General features: G+C 35.0%; 1 protein-coding gene across 4 annotated transcripts in view; it reads right to left on the bottom strand.

Moving 5' to 3' along the window:
- MYO16 (myosin XVI) overlaps positions 1-13,897 on the bottom strand; it is a 702,722-nt gene that overhangs the window by 329,293 nt on the left and 359,532 nt on the right. For all 4 annotated transcript variants that reach the window (XM_073014491.1, XM_073014490.1, XM_007960876.3 and 1 more), the window contains exon 12: positions 12,416-12,481. In XM_073014491.1, coding sequence (XP_072870592.1) covers positions 12,416-12,481 — 66 coding nt within the window. The remainder of the gene's footprint in view (positions 1-12,415; positions 12,482-13,897) is intronic.

The raw sequence follows: 13,897 nt of genomic DNA, 5'->3' as shown, positions 1-13,897 counted from the left end.
GAGGAGGAACATGTAGATGGGCATGTGCAGGAGCTGGGGCCAGCACCTTTGGGCTCTGGCCCCCTAGTAGCATCTAGAGGTGGGTGCCTGCAACTTCTGAAGCCCCAGTGGGCATGTGTTACACTGTGCTCTTTTAGCTTTGCCATGTATGAACAGCTTAAGTGTTAAACAGTTCAGTGGAGCTTCTGCAATTTTTCTAGGGCAGAGGGCCAGTGTGACAGCTTTCTGTATCCTAAGCTCTTGTCTGGCATCCAGGAAAAATCAGATCACACATGGACTTGAAGGATGGTGAATACAGGGTTTAAAACTGAGTGGTGGAGGTGGCTCTCAGTGGGATGGATGGGGAGCTGGACAGGGGATGGAGTGGGAAGATGATCTTCCCTGGAGTTTGGCCATCCAATGGCCAATCTCTTCTCCAATCATCCCCAGCTGAACTCTCGACATTCAGATGCTCCTTCTCTTCTCTCGTTCTCTGGCAGTCTTCTGTTCTTCTGTTCATCTGCTTGTGGAGCCTGGTGTTTGGGGGCACAGGATGGGGGGCATGGTGGGCCAAAGGCAACTTTTGGGCATGAAAACAGGAATACCTGTTCCCATTTAGGGCTGTGGGTTTCCAGGTTTGAGGGTGGAGCCTTTGCTGGGGAACTGCTGTCTTCTACCCAGTATCTCCCTGCCTCCTGTCCATATCAAACATACAGTGTATGACGAACCAGGCTGCACTACCTCTCAGTGGTAAAGGGTGCTGCTGAGATGACTGATCGTCTATTTGTAAAGAAAACAAGTGTTGATCTCCATCCCATAGCATGTGTAAAAATTACTTATAAGTGAATTTAAATCCCAAATATGAGCAGCAAAGTTTAAAGCACTTTTACAAGCATATAGAATGACACTCTTATGATTTGTATGTAAACAAGGAAATAGGATTTTAAAATATAAATTATAAAGAGAATGATGGAGCAATCTCAATACATTAAATTTAACAAGCCCTGGTCAACCATATAATGATAAAAAATAAGCAAAGACAGAGAGGTGTATAAGCTGTGCATATAATCAGTAGATCAGCAGCAATTTATAACATATTCCTACAAATCAATTTAAAAATGGAACTATAATAGAAATTTGGGCAAAAAATATAAACTAAAAAGACGGAAAATAAATGAGAAAGGATAGAAAGCTCTCTGATGCTATTTCAAACTATAAGATGTTATATTACACACAAAAGCCTAGCAGAATTAATCATAGTTTAGTCATAATGATAATAATAGCCTACAGGCACTCTGTGCATGGTGCTGTCCTCAGCATCTCACAGACACTCACTCATGCAGTCCTCTAGAACCTATGTCTGGAGTCAGATAAGTATTTTTATGTTTACAGGCAAGAGAATTGGTGCTAACAGAAGTCAGTGACTGGCCCAAGGGGACAGGGCTAGGTGGTGTTAGAGCTTGATTTCCAAATGAAGTTGTCTCTTGGGCTGGGAAAACATGTCTATACTACTGAATCTTGTAGTTTTAACTAATTGGAAGAATTATCTGGCAATATCTTCTAAACTTGAAGATTCATATTCAACTGGGAATATCTCTGTTGAAACTCTCAAACATGAGCAAAACGAGAAGTTATAAAACAATTCTTACGACTCTTTGTAAGAGCAGAAAATACAGAAATTAGTTAAAAGTCTATAATAAAGATTATAACTTGTTGTGTGTCATTACACATAACTTGTTGTGTGTCATTACAAGAAAATTCTAGAGAGACTTTAGAATTAATTAGGTCTAAAATTTTCAAGATGGAAAATTTTTGAAAGCATGAGGGCTGATCAACAGTTTTTTTGTAAAAGAATACAGTTCATGACTGGGCGCAATAGCTCACGTCTGTAATTCCAGCACTTTGGGAGGCTGAGGTGGGCAGATCATGAGGTCAGGAGATTGAGACCATCCTCGCTAACTCGGTAAAACCCCATCTCTACTAAAACTACAAAAAATTAGTGGGCATGGTGGCACACGCCTGTAGTCCCAGCCACTCAGGAGGCTGAGGCAGGAGAATCACGTGAACTTGGGAGGTGGAGGCTGCAGTGAGCTGAGATCGTACCATTGCACTCCAGCATGGGCAACAGAGTAAGAACCCATCTCAAAAAAAAAAAAAAAAAAAAAAAAAAGAATATAGTTACTATGTTATGAGTTAATTAAAATATAGAAAATAGCGGTATACCTACTTTTTGAATGTCTATATGTGTTCATGTATATAGTAAACATATGAAACACTGGATGGAAGGATAATAACTCCAAAATAACCATTATCACCACTTATGAAAATAAGTAGGTTGAAGTAGTATTTACCCTATGTTTATAGAAGAGTATGTCATCTAATTTAAGACATCATACAATTAAAACATACTGTTATTTTTTGTACCACTCAGCAAATAAATGTTACAATTAAATTAGGACACAATGTTTTCTTACCACACGCTTAGGGCTGCATCCCAATCACAAAAGTACATGTGAAAAAAAATACAGCACTTTTAATTTTAAATGTTTTTAAAAGAGATATGAAACCAATATGCATGGTGGGCATACAACTGTCTGTTGCATTCTGCTTGAACTTTTTTCATTTTTAGTTATTCCAGAAGTTGCAATGAATATTAAGAATAATTAAATGATAGTGATATACACATTATAATTCATAAAACTAAGGAGTTTTAGTCCAGCTTCATTTTCCAGCAGATCCAATCTCTATGCTTGTTTGAAAACCTAACTACACTATTTCACTTCTCCCCAAGTTCAGCATAGACTTAAGACTCTAATTTGACAAAATGTTTTTCAACTCTCTATTTTGTAAATGAGAATTTCATTAGATGTTCAACAGACACAAGAGACAGCCTGTATCATGTATCCATCTGTGTGTACATGGAGTTCATTTCTCTTTCTAACTACATATTTTTTCATTTTCATTTTTTTGAGACAGGGTCTCACTCAGCTGCTCAGGCTGGAGTGCAGTGGCCAAAGTATAGATCACTGCAGACTCCATCCCCTGGGGTCAAGCAATCCTCCTGCCTTAACCTCCCAAGTAGCTGGGACCACAGGTGCATACCACCACGGCTGGCTAGAGTTTTAAAATTTTATTTATTGAAATCTGTTTGGGCTTAGATATTGTCTTTATGCCAAGTTTTACTAGAGAGTAGATGTGGGTAATGAGCCTTGAGTGTCTAAAGAAAGTTATTTCCTGATAAACTCATAACCTCTCTCAGCTCCCCTTTCATGTAAATCTCTTTCCCATGCAGTGTTACAGTTCATGTTGTGGAACAGTCCATTGCTACCACCTGGCAGCACATTGCTTGATGCTGATTCTATGCTTTACACATAATATAATTATGGAAATAATAATGACAGTGTAATTCTATAAAACCTTGAGGATTTCTGCTTATGCAGTCCCTTTTTTCTGAGTGACTGACAAGCTATCTAACTTTTTTATTGGTTACCATTCTCATTGTTAATACTGCACATTCTAATTGGGTCCAGCAAATAGCATCAGGGCCAGCCACTTCCTTCCCCACCTGTCTTTTCTCTTCACTTCACTGTCTTCTTTCCTTATTTGTATCATTTGAAACAAGAGGATTCTTGGTCAGGGGATATTTTAAGCACTCCATTTTAGCTCATAGGTGAGATGACAAGAGCTCAGCCTTGCCAATTGTTGATGGACTTTGGTTCCAGGGAATAAGTTCCTTCTTTCTTAATGGATAAAGTCCCTCCTTTTCTTCACTGGTCATTACACTTCTCAATATACCTTCACTGGTCATTACACTTCTCAATAAACCACCAACAGATTGCAGAAGCCTGCCACATTCATTTCTACAGCCACCAATGCTTCCACAGCTTACGAGAGAGCCATTGAGCCACTGGCTTCCATCTCTGGTGAGCCTGGAAACTTTGTGGAACCTCCCAGATGTCAATGGCTCCAAGTGCCCCGGGCTGCTGGTTTTGCACTATGCTATGAACATCTCACTCTGTAGGCCTGTGTAAGTGTCCCATTTGTTAACTGTATACCTATCTATAGGTGACGTATTTTGAGAAAGTATGTGTTTGTGTTTACAAAAGATCACATATTATAATTATAATAATAATAATAATAATAATAATAATAATGAAACTGTCTGCCTCTGGGCACAGCACTTGTGCTGCTGAGAGAAGCCTGCCAAGCATTCACTCTGGAGTTGCATGACCTGGACATTAACACTAGCTCTGCCACTCATGGGAAGACTTTAGAAAATCTGCTTAACCTCAAGTCTCAGCTTATTCAACTGCAGAGTCGAAATAACAATTCTTATACTGTTTTGCCTGCCTTTTGAGATGGAATGTGATAATACATGTAAAGCCATTTGAGGCAGTTCTGCCATGTAATAAGCACTCAACAATGGCAGCTGTTTTCATTTCCTAGAATTTCAAATATTATAGTCTTTTAACTTCTTGCTAACATCAAATTGCATGGTTCATTTCTCTAAATAGTCCTACATATTTTTTAAACCGCATAATGTGGCTCTAGACTATTCTTCTGCTCATCAGAATCTTACTAATTTTTTAAGATTTGCCCTGATCACATTTCTTTTTTATTGTGATACTTATTTTTAAAAAAACCTGATAGGATTTATTCCCTTCTAACCTCTTGACTTGACAGTTAGGACTACACACCCTCAATATAGCTATTTAATTGTTGTCCTCAGCTTGAAGTATGTGATTTTTTCATTGTTATTTGTGTTTTGTCTCTAGCATGTCTACACAGTGCTCAAGAACGGGACACTCTAAGTATCTAAGGCAATGTATTTTCTTATAGAATCAACAGATGTTTGTTGCTTGATGATGCATTTTTTTCTGATTTTAAGGTTGCTTTTTTATAAAGCCCATGCAGGAAGATCTGGCTCCTTTCTATTTTCTCTTTCTCCCCTACATGTAACATGTTTAAAATGAATGATATTACGTGTCTTCAACATAAACAGGCAGCACAATAATGGACCCTGTGCTGGTTGGTTGTACTTCCTGTGGAACTGCCTGCTGACTCGCCGCTGTGACCCGCATCCTGGCAGTGGTGGTTGTTAGCGTCAGATCAGCACTGCTGTGGCAGAAAGCAGTCTAACCGGGAGGCCTGCCCGCTGCCTTGTGTAGACATCAGTCTCGAAATGAAATTTGCCTCAAGAGAGTTCTGTGTCCATGATTAATAACTTGCTAGAAATAAAAATGAATATTATGCAAAGGCTTAATATAACAGAGTTAATGATAATGAAATAAAACTAAAAACTAAAATGCAGATGTTATATGCATGAACATCTGCATATATGTTTAAACATGAAACAGAGAAGTCATTCTCCTGGTCTTTATAATCTTTATAGATATAATTATATTTAATGTTTTTTTTTCTTGTAAAGTAATTGGCTGGGAAGAAACCCAAATATTTGAACAAAATTTGTCATTTAAAACAACAGACTTAATACAATGATAACCACTAGAAACAAAAAGAAATAAATTTTTGTTATGTGGCCTAAGGACAAGATCGTTTTAATGAATACCCGATAGGTGACTACTTGATATTATTTACTAGGCACTAATATTGCTACAGGGAATAACCACTAATTCAATGTAAAATATATGTCCTTATAGCAACCTAATATCTATTATTTTATGGGTTGTTACCTGTAGACAAGGAGAGCACAAACTATTTGATTCTGCATAATAGATGTCAAGTCCAGAAGGACTAGACACTTTCGCCTTTTCTTATGACCTATAAAAAGCAGGTAATTTTACTGTAAGCTTTATATCAGCACACCTTTTACCTGATATATTTTTTGTATTTATTTTCCATTTTTTCCATTTTCGTTTTATGACAGAGTTAGAAATGATAAATATAAAAGGTGGTCTGTGTGTGTATATACATATATATGCAAATTCATTTTATAAAATCATAATACTTACATATTAAATACTTAATTCATATACAGAAACGTATTTAGATTTTATTTATATTAATAATTGTATAAATTATAAGTTGCATTAGCTATTTTCAGTTTTAATAAACTATTCTGGTAATGGTCTCAATGTATTATATCTTATTCTTACATTAATAAATACGTCTTTTAATGTGTTTTTCCTTTTCTCTATGAATGTGTATTTCTGAAAAAACTGCAAATACAACGTATTATTTGAAGCCATGATACCACTATAGTGTGAACACTTTAAAAAGAAACACACCACAAGTTAACAGTTTTTCCCAGCACAAGATACAATATAGTACGACAAGTTGTGTCATACTATAAAAAATTATTATGTTAAACTTTGGCTAATACTTAAAACTTTTCCTCTAGCTCCACAGAAGCAACCAAATAAGAGTAATTTTTTAACTTTTCATTCAATTATTCAAAGCTGACTTTTGTCTCACTGTTAATTCTTGTTAACTCTACAATCAACTGTTACCATAAACATAAGCCAGAAGTAATATATTAATAGTAACTTTAAATAGGGTGCGTTTCTCTGTCTCTCCCCTCCCACCCCTTGATGCATACATAATTTAAAATTTAAAGGCATGAAATGCCAAACTAACCTAGGTATTTGAGGGCAAATGATCGTCCGACACAAATGCAATAAAAACAGATGCAGTCTTCTTCACAGCTGTCATGAAGCAGCTACTATCAGTGAAATTCTCCTAACCATGAACAATTACAAAGACTGGATCAAATACAAATCAAGCATCTAATGGCAAGGATAGTAAAATCAGCAAAGCAGCAATGACTTAGGGAGCTAAGATCTTGAAGAAAATCAGGATGCACCGGGCCACACGGGATCTTTTCCATGCCCTCCTCCCAGCACACACTGCCACTGTGCTGAGTGTCTCTCGGCAACATCACAGAAAGTCAGCCTAAGTGTCTCATGCTCAGCAGAGATTGGAGCAGCCTCACACAGTACTGAGGAGACACAAATCCAAGTTCCGGGTTCAGAAACAGAGGAAAGCCAAAGGAATATCAGCCCAACTTTTCACCTGAGTCCAGTAAGGTGGCTCGCCTTTTCGAAGGGAGGCCGGGCGCGGTGACTCGTGCCTGTAATCTCAGCACTTTGGGAGGCCGACGTGGGCGGATCACGAGGTCAGGAGATCGAGACCATCCTGGCTAACACGGTGAAACCCCGTCTCTACTAAAAATACAAAAAATTAGCCGGGCGTGGTGGCGGCGCCTGTAGTCCCAGCTACTCGGGAGGCTGAGGCAGGAGAATGGCGGGAACCCGAGAGGCGGAGCTTGCAGTGAGCCGAGATCCGGCCACTGCACTCCAGCCTGGGCGACAGAGCAAGACTCCGTCTCAAAAAAAAAATAAAAATAAAAATAAAAATAATTAAACGAGACTTCACAGAGTCAAGGTAGTTTGTCTACAACTTGTGTGCCCGCTAGGAGGGAAAGTCAAATCTTCTTGGAAGGAAGATAACATCTTCCTAGACCCTACGGTTTTTTTATATTGGAAGTTCAATATTCCATCAAAAATCCCCATGGATGTCAGTAAATATATCCATATATGTAAAACACACACACACACACACACAAGTCACATAGTAGAAACAGACCTCAATATTAGAGTCATAAGACACAGGATTAAAAAACATCATGTTCAAGAAAGTAAGTGGCAAGATGAAGACGAAGAATTTCACCAGAAGCCTGGAAACTCTAAGAGTATAAAATGAAAACGCTAGCATTGAAAAAAATCACACAACAGACATTAGCATTTTAAGGAATGATTCATTAGTCATTCCTTAAAGTTTATCAGCAGATTCAAAACAACAGAAAAGATTTTTAAAAATATGGCCAGGCAATTATCCAGACTGTGGTCAAAGAGAAACAAAAGTAGAAAACAAAGATTAATACAGTTTATATTTTTATAGACTTTCTACATATATACATATATATAGATTTTTACAGAAAGAAATCACAAATAGATAATACCTTAAACTAATTGACAATGAATTTATGAAATATCATACATGTAGAATTCAGTAAAGCTACATTTAAAGTAAAATTTAAAAGCCCCAAATACTTATTTTAGGAAAGGCAGGAAATCAAGGATATATCTATATAACATAAACAATAATCAAATTATACCCAAATAAATTATAAAGGAAATTTTAAAAACTCAGAAAACTCACAAATTACCAACATATGGAATAAAAAGAAGTCACTCAAAAATTCTACAAATATTAAAAAGATAAATAGAACTATGAATATTTCTATGCCTAAAACTCTTGAAGATTAAATGTAACTAACATAATTTTTTAGAAATGCAATCATTAAAAACTAGCACAGAAAGGATATGAACTGTCCTTTGTATGTCAAAGAAATGAAATCCAGAACTAAAACCTTCTCACAAAGAAAATACCAGGTCTTAATGGTTTCAGTTGTGAATTCTTCTAAACATTTAGGAGAGAAACACCACCCAATTTTCAAACTCTTTCAGAGACTAGAAAACAGAGTATACCTTCTAATTGTTTATGAAATCAGCATAATTTTGATATAGAAGATTTAAGTAAAAAAAAAAAGAAAAAGTGGAGGCTTATCTTTTTCATGAACAGAGATGCCCTAAGCAAAATATTACTGGATAGACTTCAGTAATATAAAGAAAAAGTTAAAACATCAAAAATGCAAGGTAGGTTTAATATTTCAAAATCAGGAATTATAATTCACAAACAAAATAAAGGAGAAAAATATTCATATCAACAATTGATACAGAAAAAATACTTACATTTGATAAAATTCTATACCTTGTCTACCATAAAGACTTCTTAAAATAGCAATAAAATGAAATTTCCTTAATCTGATAACTGATATCTATGTAAAATTTATAATTATTTTTATGCTTAAGGTTTAATTACTAAAGATTTTTCCTGAGATAAGACATATATATATTTTTAAATGAAATTACTAATAGTATCTGACATTATTCTGGTGATCCAATCCATTAATATAAGAACAGACTAATAAAAGGATTTTAAAGAAAGAAAGAAAATTATTATTGTTTCAGGCAATAAGATTGTGTACACAGAGTATTTTTAAAACAAACTAGATAATATTATAGCTAATAAATAAATTTTACAAACTTGCTAGTTTAAGGTAAGACTTTTTAAATTGTGTTTTTATACATACAGGGAGCACACACCAATGGAAAATAAAATTTTTAAATGATTATTTGTAACAGCAGTTAAAAACATTTAATGAACACTATGCAAGATATCCTCCAGAAGAGCACACAGGATGATACACTGAGAGGAATTTCACATTTTAAAGACCTCAATAAATGAATATACTTAAAAGACTCAGTACTACTAACATTTTTTGTCTGTTTCTAAATTGAATTGTCAATGTAATGCAATCAAATTCAAAATCCCAGGGGGAGTCCCCTCAGCCCCCCAACAAAACTGACAAACTGATTCTAAACCTTAAAGGAAAAGTCCAGGAATTAATTGCTAGGGCAATTTTGAAGACCAAAGGTGAATGACTTAGAGTACAAGACATAAAAATGTATTATAATAGACCAATCAAACTGGATGGAAATTCTATATCCATTCATATATAGTTACGAGATTTATGCAAAAGTGCCAACACAATGTCCTGGATAAAAAGTGCCAACATAATGTCCTGGAAAAAAAATGGTCTTTTTTTCTTTTTTTTTTTAATTTTTTTTTTGACAGAGTCTCACTCTGTCACTCAGCCTGGAGTCCAGTGGTGTGATCTCGGCTTACTGCAACATCTGTCGCCCGGGTTAAAGCGATTCTCCTGCCTCAGCCTCCCAAGTAGCTGTGATTACAGGCGTCTGCCACCATACCCTGCTAATTTTTGTATTTTTAGTAGAGATGGGGTTTCACCATTTTGGCCAGGCTGGTGTTGAACTTCTGACCTCGTGATCTACCTGCCTTGGCCTCCCAAAGTGCTGAGATTATAGGCGTGAGCCACCGTGCCCAGCTGAAAGGATGGTCTTTTAAGAAACAGTACTGTGTCAGGTTAATATACATTTTTTTAAAAATGAACCTTGACCACTGCTTCTTACAAGATGTTTTCAATATGCATTAGGAATCCAGAATGCTTAAAGATCTTTCAAGTCAATAAAAATAGATGAACCAATTTTAAAGTTTTTAATTTCAAAGCAGGATAAATTCCTGGAATAGATGCATCACGAAACAGGATACAACTGTACAGTAATTATGTGAAAATGTGGTTAATATCATTGTTTGTCAGAGAAACACAAATTAAAACAACAATAAGATTTCACTATGTATACCCAGTAGAATGATAAGTAAACAAATGAAATTTGAGCAAAGAAGAGGAACAATTAGAATTTCTGTATTAAGTTGTAGATATACCTTAGTACAAGCACTCAGAAAACTGTCGGTATTTATGAAAACTGAATGTATGTATATACTTTGATGTACCAATTCCACTCTTTCCAACAAAAGAAATATATATGCTATCAAAAAAATTTTTGTGAAGATGTTCATAGCAGTAATATTCTTGCTTCAAAAGACAAAATCTCCATCAATAGTTAATTAAACTGCCATATATCCACAAAAGGAAATGTTATACAGCAATACAAAAGAAAATAACCTATTGTACTTACTGTATTGCTACACACAAAAACATGGGTGAATCTACCTTCCATAATATTGAAAGGAAGCAGCCAGGTACAGAGAAAGATAGTCTGTGAGATTTCACCCACATAAAGTTCATCCATGCAAAGTGGAGGGCGACAGTAGCCAGAATTGTGCTGTCTTTTGGGGAGGTATGTCATGTTTGAGACAGGGCGTGGGAGATATCTGTAATCCTACTAACGCTCTATTTCTTCATCTGCATGGTGGTTTTTAGAGTGTCACGACTTTTATAAATTAGTTGAACAGAAGATTTAATATTTGTATGCTATGCAACATTTATATTATACTTCAATACACATAGTCACAGAAATATTAATTAGGACTAAACAAAGTGAAAGATACAGAACTGAGCTTTTTCTCAAAACCATTTAATAACCACATATCAGATTAATTTCAGTCCTTGGATGAAACTCCTGAAATGATCATGGGTGAATCCCTTGCTCTAGCATCTCATGCTCACATACATCATTAGATTACACAGGGCGAGGCTGGCATAGGATTGGGAGGAAGGAGGAGGGTAGGCAGGTTTCAACACAGCTTTAAAGTAACCATGGCACTGACTTTTTAATTTAATTTAATTTTACTTTATTCTATTTGGAGACAGGATCTCAATCTGTCTCCCCGGCTGGAGTGCAGTAATACAATCACAGCTCACTGTAGCCTCAACCTCTTGGGCCCAAGTGATCCTCCTGCCTCAGCCTCCTGGGTAGCTGTAACCACAGGCACACACCACCATGGCTGGTTAATTGTTTTTTCGTTTTCTTTTCTTTTGTTTTGTTGTTGTTGTTGTTGTTGTTGTTTTGTTTGTTTTTGTTTTTGTTTTTTTGTAGAGATGGGTGTCTCATTATGTTGCCCAGGATGGTCTCAAACTCCTGGCCTCAAGTGATCCACCAGCCTTGGTCCTCCAAAGTGCTAGAATTACAGGCATGAACCACTAAGTTCAGCCAGAATTGACTTTTGATAAGATGGGTGGAGGGTGGGGTGGTGGATGTGCTCTTGTTCTCATGAACTTTTTCTGTGAAAATACATATTTGATTTCTTAGGAAGTTGGAGGAATTTCTCATTTTCTCTCTCCTCTCTGTCCTCCTCCCTGCCCGCAACATCTATGAGTGAGCCCCGGCTTCAGGAACATATACCTACTCCCTGCCTCCTGGTTTTGGGCAGGCTCCTGTTCCCTATTGGTGGAAACAGCCTTGCTGTTACACAAAAAACAGCTCCTATGATATAGTATTTTTGACCCATTTCTACTAAAAAATCTTACTGCATTTTCAATTGATTGGAATAATTTTCTACAAGCAATTTCTCTTTGAATTTTTAGGGTCTCATAATTAAACCTGGCAAGTAATTTGGGAAAATGTAAACATGCGAAATCACCCTTTTTTATACCCATTGCTTTAACATCATAGAATTCTTCAGACACAAGTCACGTGTCCAAATAAAGGCTCTAAGCCAAATGATCTTGAGTTAGTCAAGAACGTATGGAAAATATATTTATATATTATTTAATCTTAGAAGTCTAATGGCTATAGTCATAAACAAATTACACATTTTAAGTGCAAAGAAACATTTTGATAAAATAACTCTGATTTTCAAAATTGCCTCAAAATGAATTAAAGTCACTACGACGCAATCATTCAATTCAGAATTTCAAAAAGGTTTTTAGAAGTTTGCCTTATTGTTTTTTTAGTCATTTGATACAAATATGCATGACTAGAGCATATTATTCTACATTATTCAATGATATTTAAAATTTTGTACTCACCATGGAAGAATAAATTGGAAGTTCCTTGTATGGGTTAACAAGCAAAAGAATGTCCCCAATGAATGTCTGTGAAAAAAGGGATGCAAACAGTTCATTATTCATATAAATAGCATCTTTAAAAAACACAAATCATACAATTTAAAAGTCATTATATGAAATATAAAAAATAAGAAAAATCTACTTTAATATTTTGTAACTTTTTAATATTTCACAATTTTTTTAAGTTTGGAATTAAAAATATTAAATAAACTAAATAATTCAAATTAAATAAAACAGGCTTTATTTCACTGAGCATATGAGAAATGAAATAGTTAAATTCTAAGAATTTCTTTTCTTAAAAGATTCTGTGAGAATCAAACAATGAAAAAATATAGACTTAAAACATATGACAAAATACCTATGAAAAAGACAATGGGGTAACAAATTCTGTTATTCTGCTACAGAATAATAAACTGCATAAGAGAGAAGTTAGTAAAGCACAATTATCAAATAAATACTGTTTCAATTAAAAAGTAACAATGAGATACAAAGGCACAAAGTACAGATGGAACAAATAAAAATAATAAAAAGATAGATTTAAACCCAAACAACAGCAACCACATCAATTGTAAAGGTACCAAATAGTCCAATTAAAATGCAAAGATTTTAAATTATATTAAAATATGAAAGATGACTACTTTAAAGAGAAACATCCTAAACATATAGAATTAAAAAAAAGGAAAAGAATGAAACAAGGTATGCATGCAAACAATAATAACAGCAAAGAAGATGACTATGGAAATAATTAATTTATAGAAAATGTGCTTTTGGAAGCGGTACCAGAAATAAAAAGAAACATTTCACAGTAAAATGATAAATCAATCAGGAAGAAACAACATTTCTAAATTTCTAGGAGACTAAAATCTAGCATCACATATATAAAGAAATAACATATAAGGAGGAAAACGTGAGTTAACAATGATAGTGAAACATTTTAACCATTTTTCTTAGTAATTCATGGAACAAGCAGACAAAATTTTAAAGTAATAATTACCGCATTGACCAATTTATTTATATAAAACACTGTTACTGACAAGTTGAACACTGGCTTGTTTCCTTAAACTTTAAAGATTTGAGTCACACAGAGTATGTTCTATTACGGTAGAATTAGGATAGAATATCATCTCCTGAACTCTGTGTGAAGGGCCTTAATGTCATCCACCAGAAAACTAACTCCAAATAAATGTTTACCCTTTAAAAAAAGAAGAGTATTGTATTGTGTGTTAAATGTACCCTACAACTTGAAGTTTAATAATAATAAATAAATTAAAAAAAAAAAAAAATTCTCGACCTTAAAAAAAAAAAAAAAAAAAAAAAAAAATTAGCTAAGAGAGCAGAGTTTTGGTGCTCTTACCATAAAAGAAAATGGTAACTGTGAGGTTATGGTATGTTAATGTGCTTGACTGTAGAACTCATTTCACTAAGTGTATGTACATTAAAGCA

This window comes from Chlorocebus sabaeus, chromosome 3, assembly GCF_047675955.1.
Source record: "Chlorocebus sabaeus isolate Y175 chromosome 3, mChlSab1.0.hap1, whole genome shotgun sequence".
Classification (NCBI taxonomy): domain Eukaryota; kingdom Metazoa; phylum Chordata; class Mammalia; order Primates; family Cercopithecidae; genus Chlorocebus; species Chlorocebus sabaeus.
Note: the sequence above shows the minus strand (reverse complement) of the source record. Positions and strands in the feature narration are given on the sequence as shown.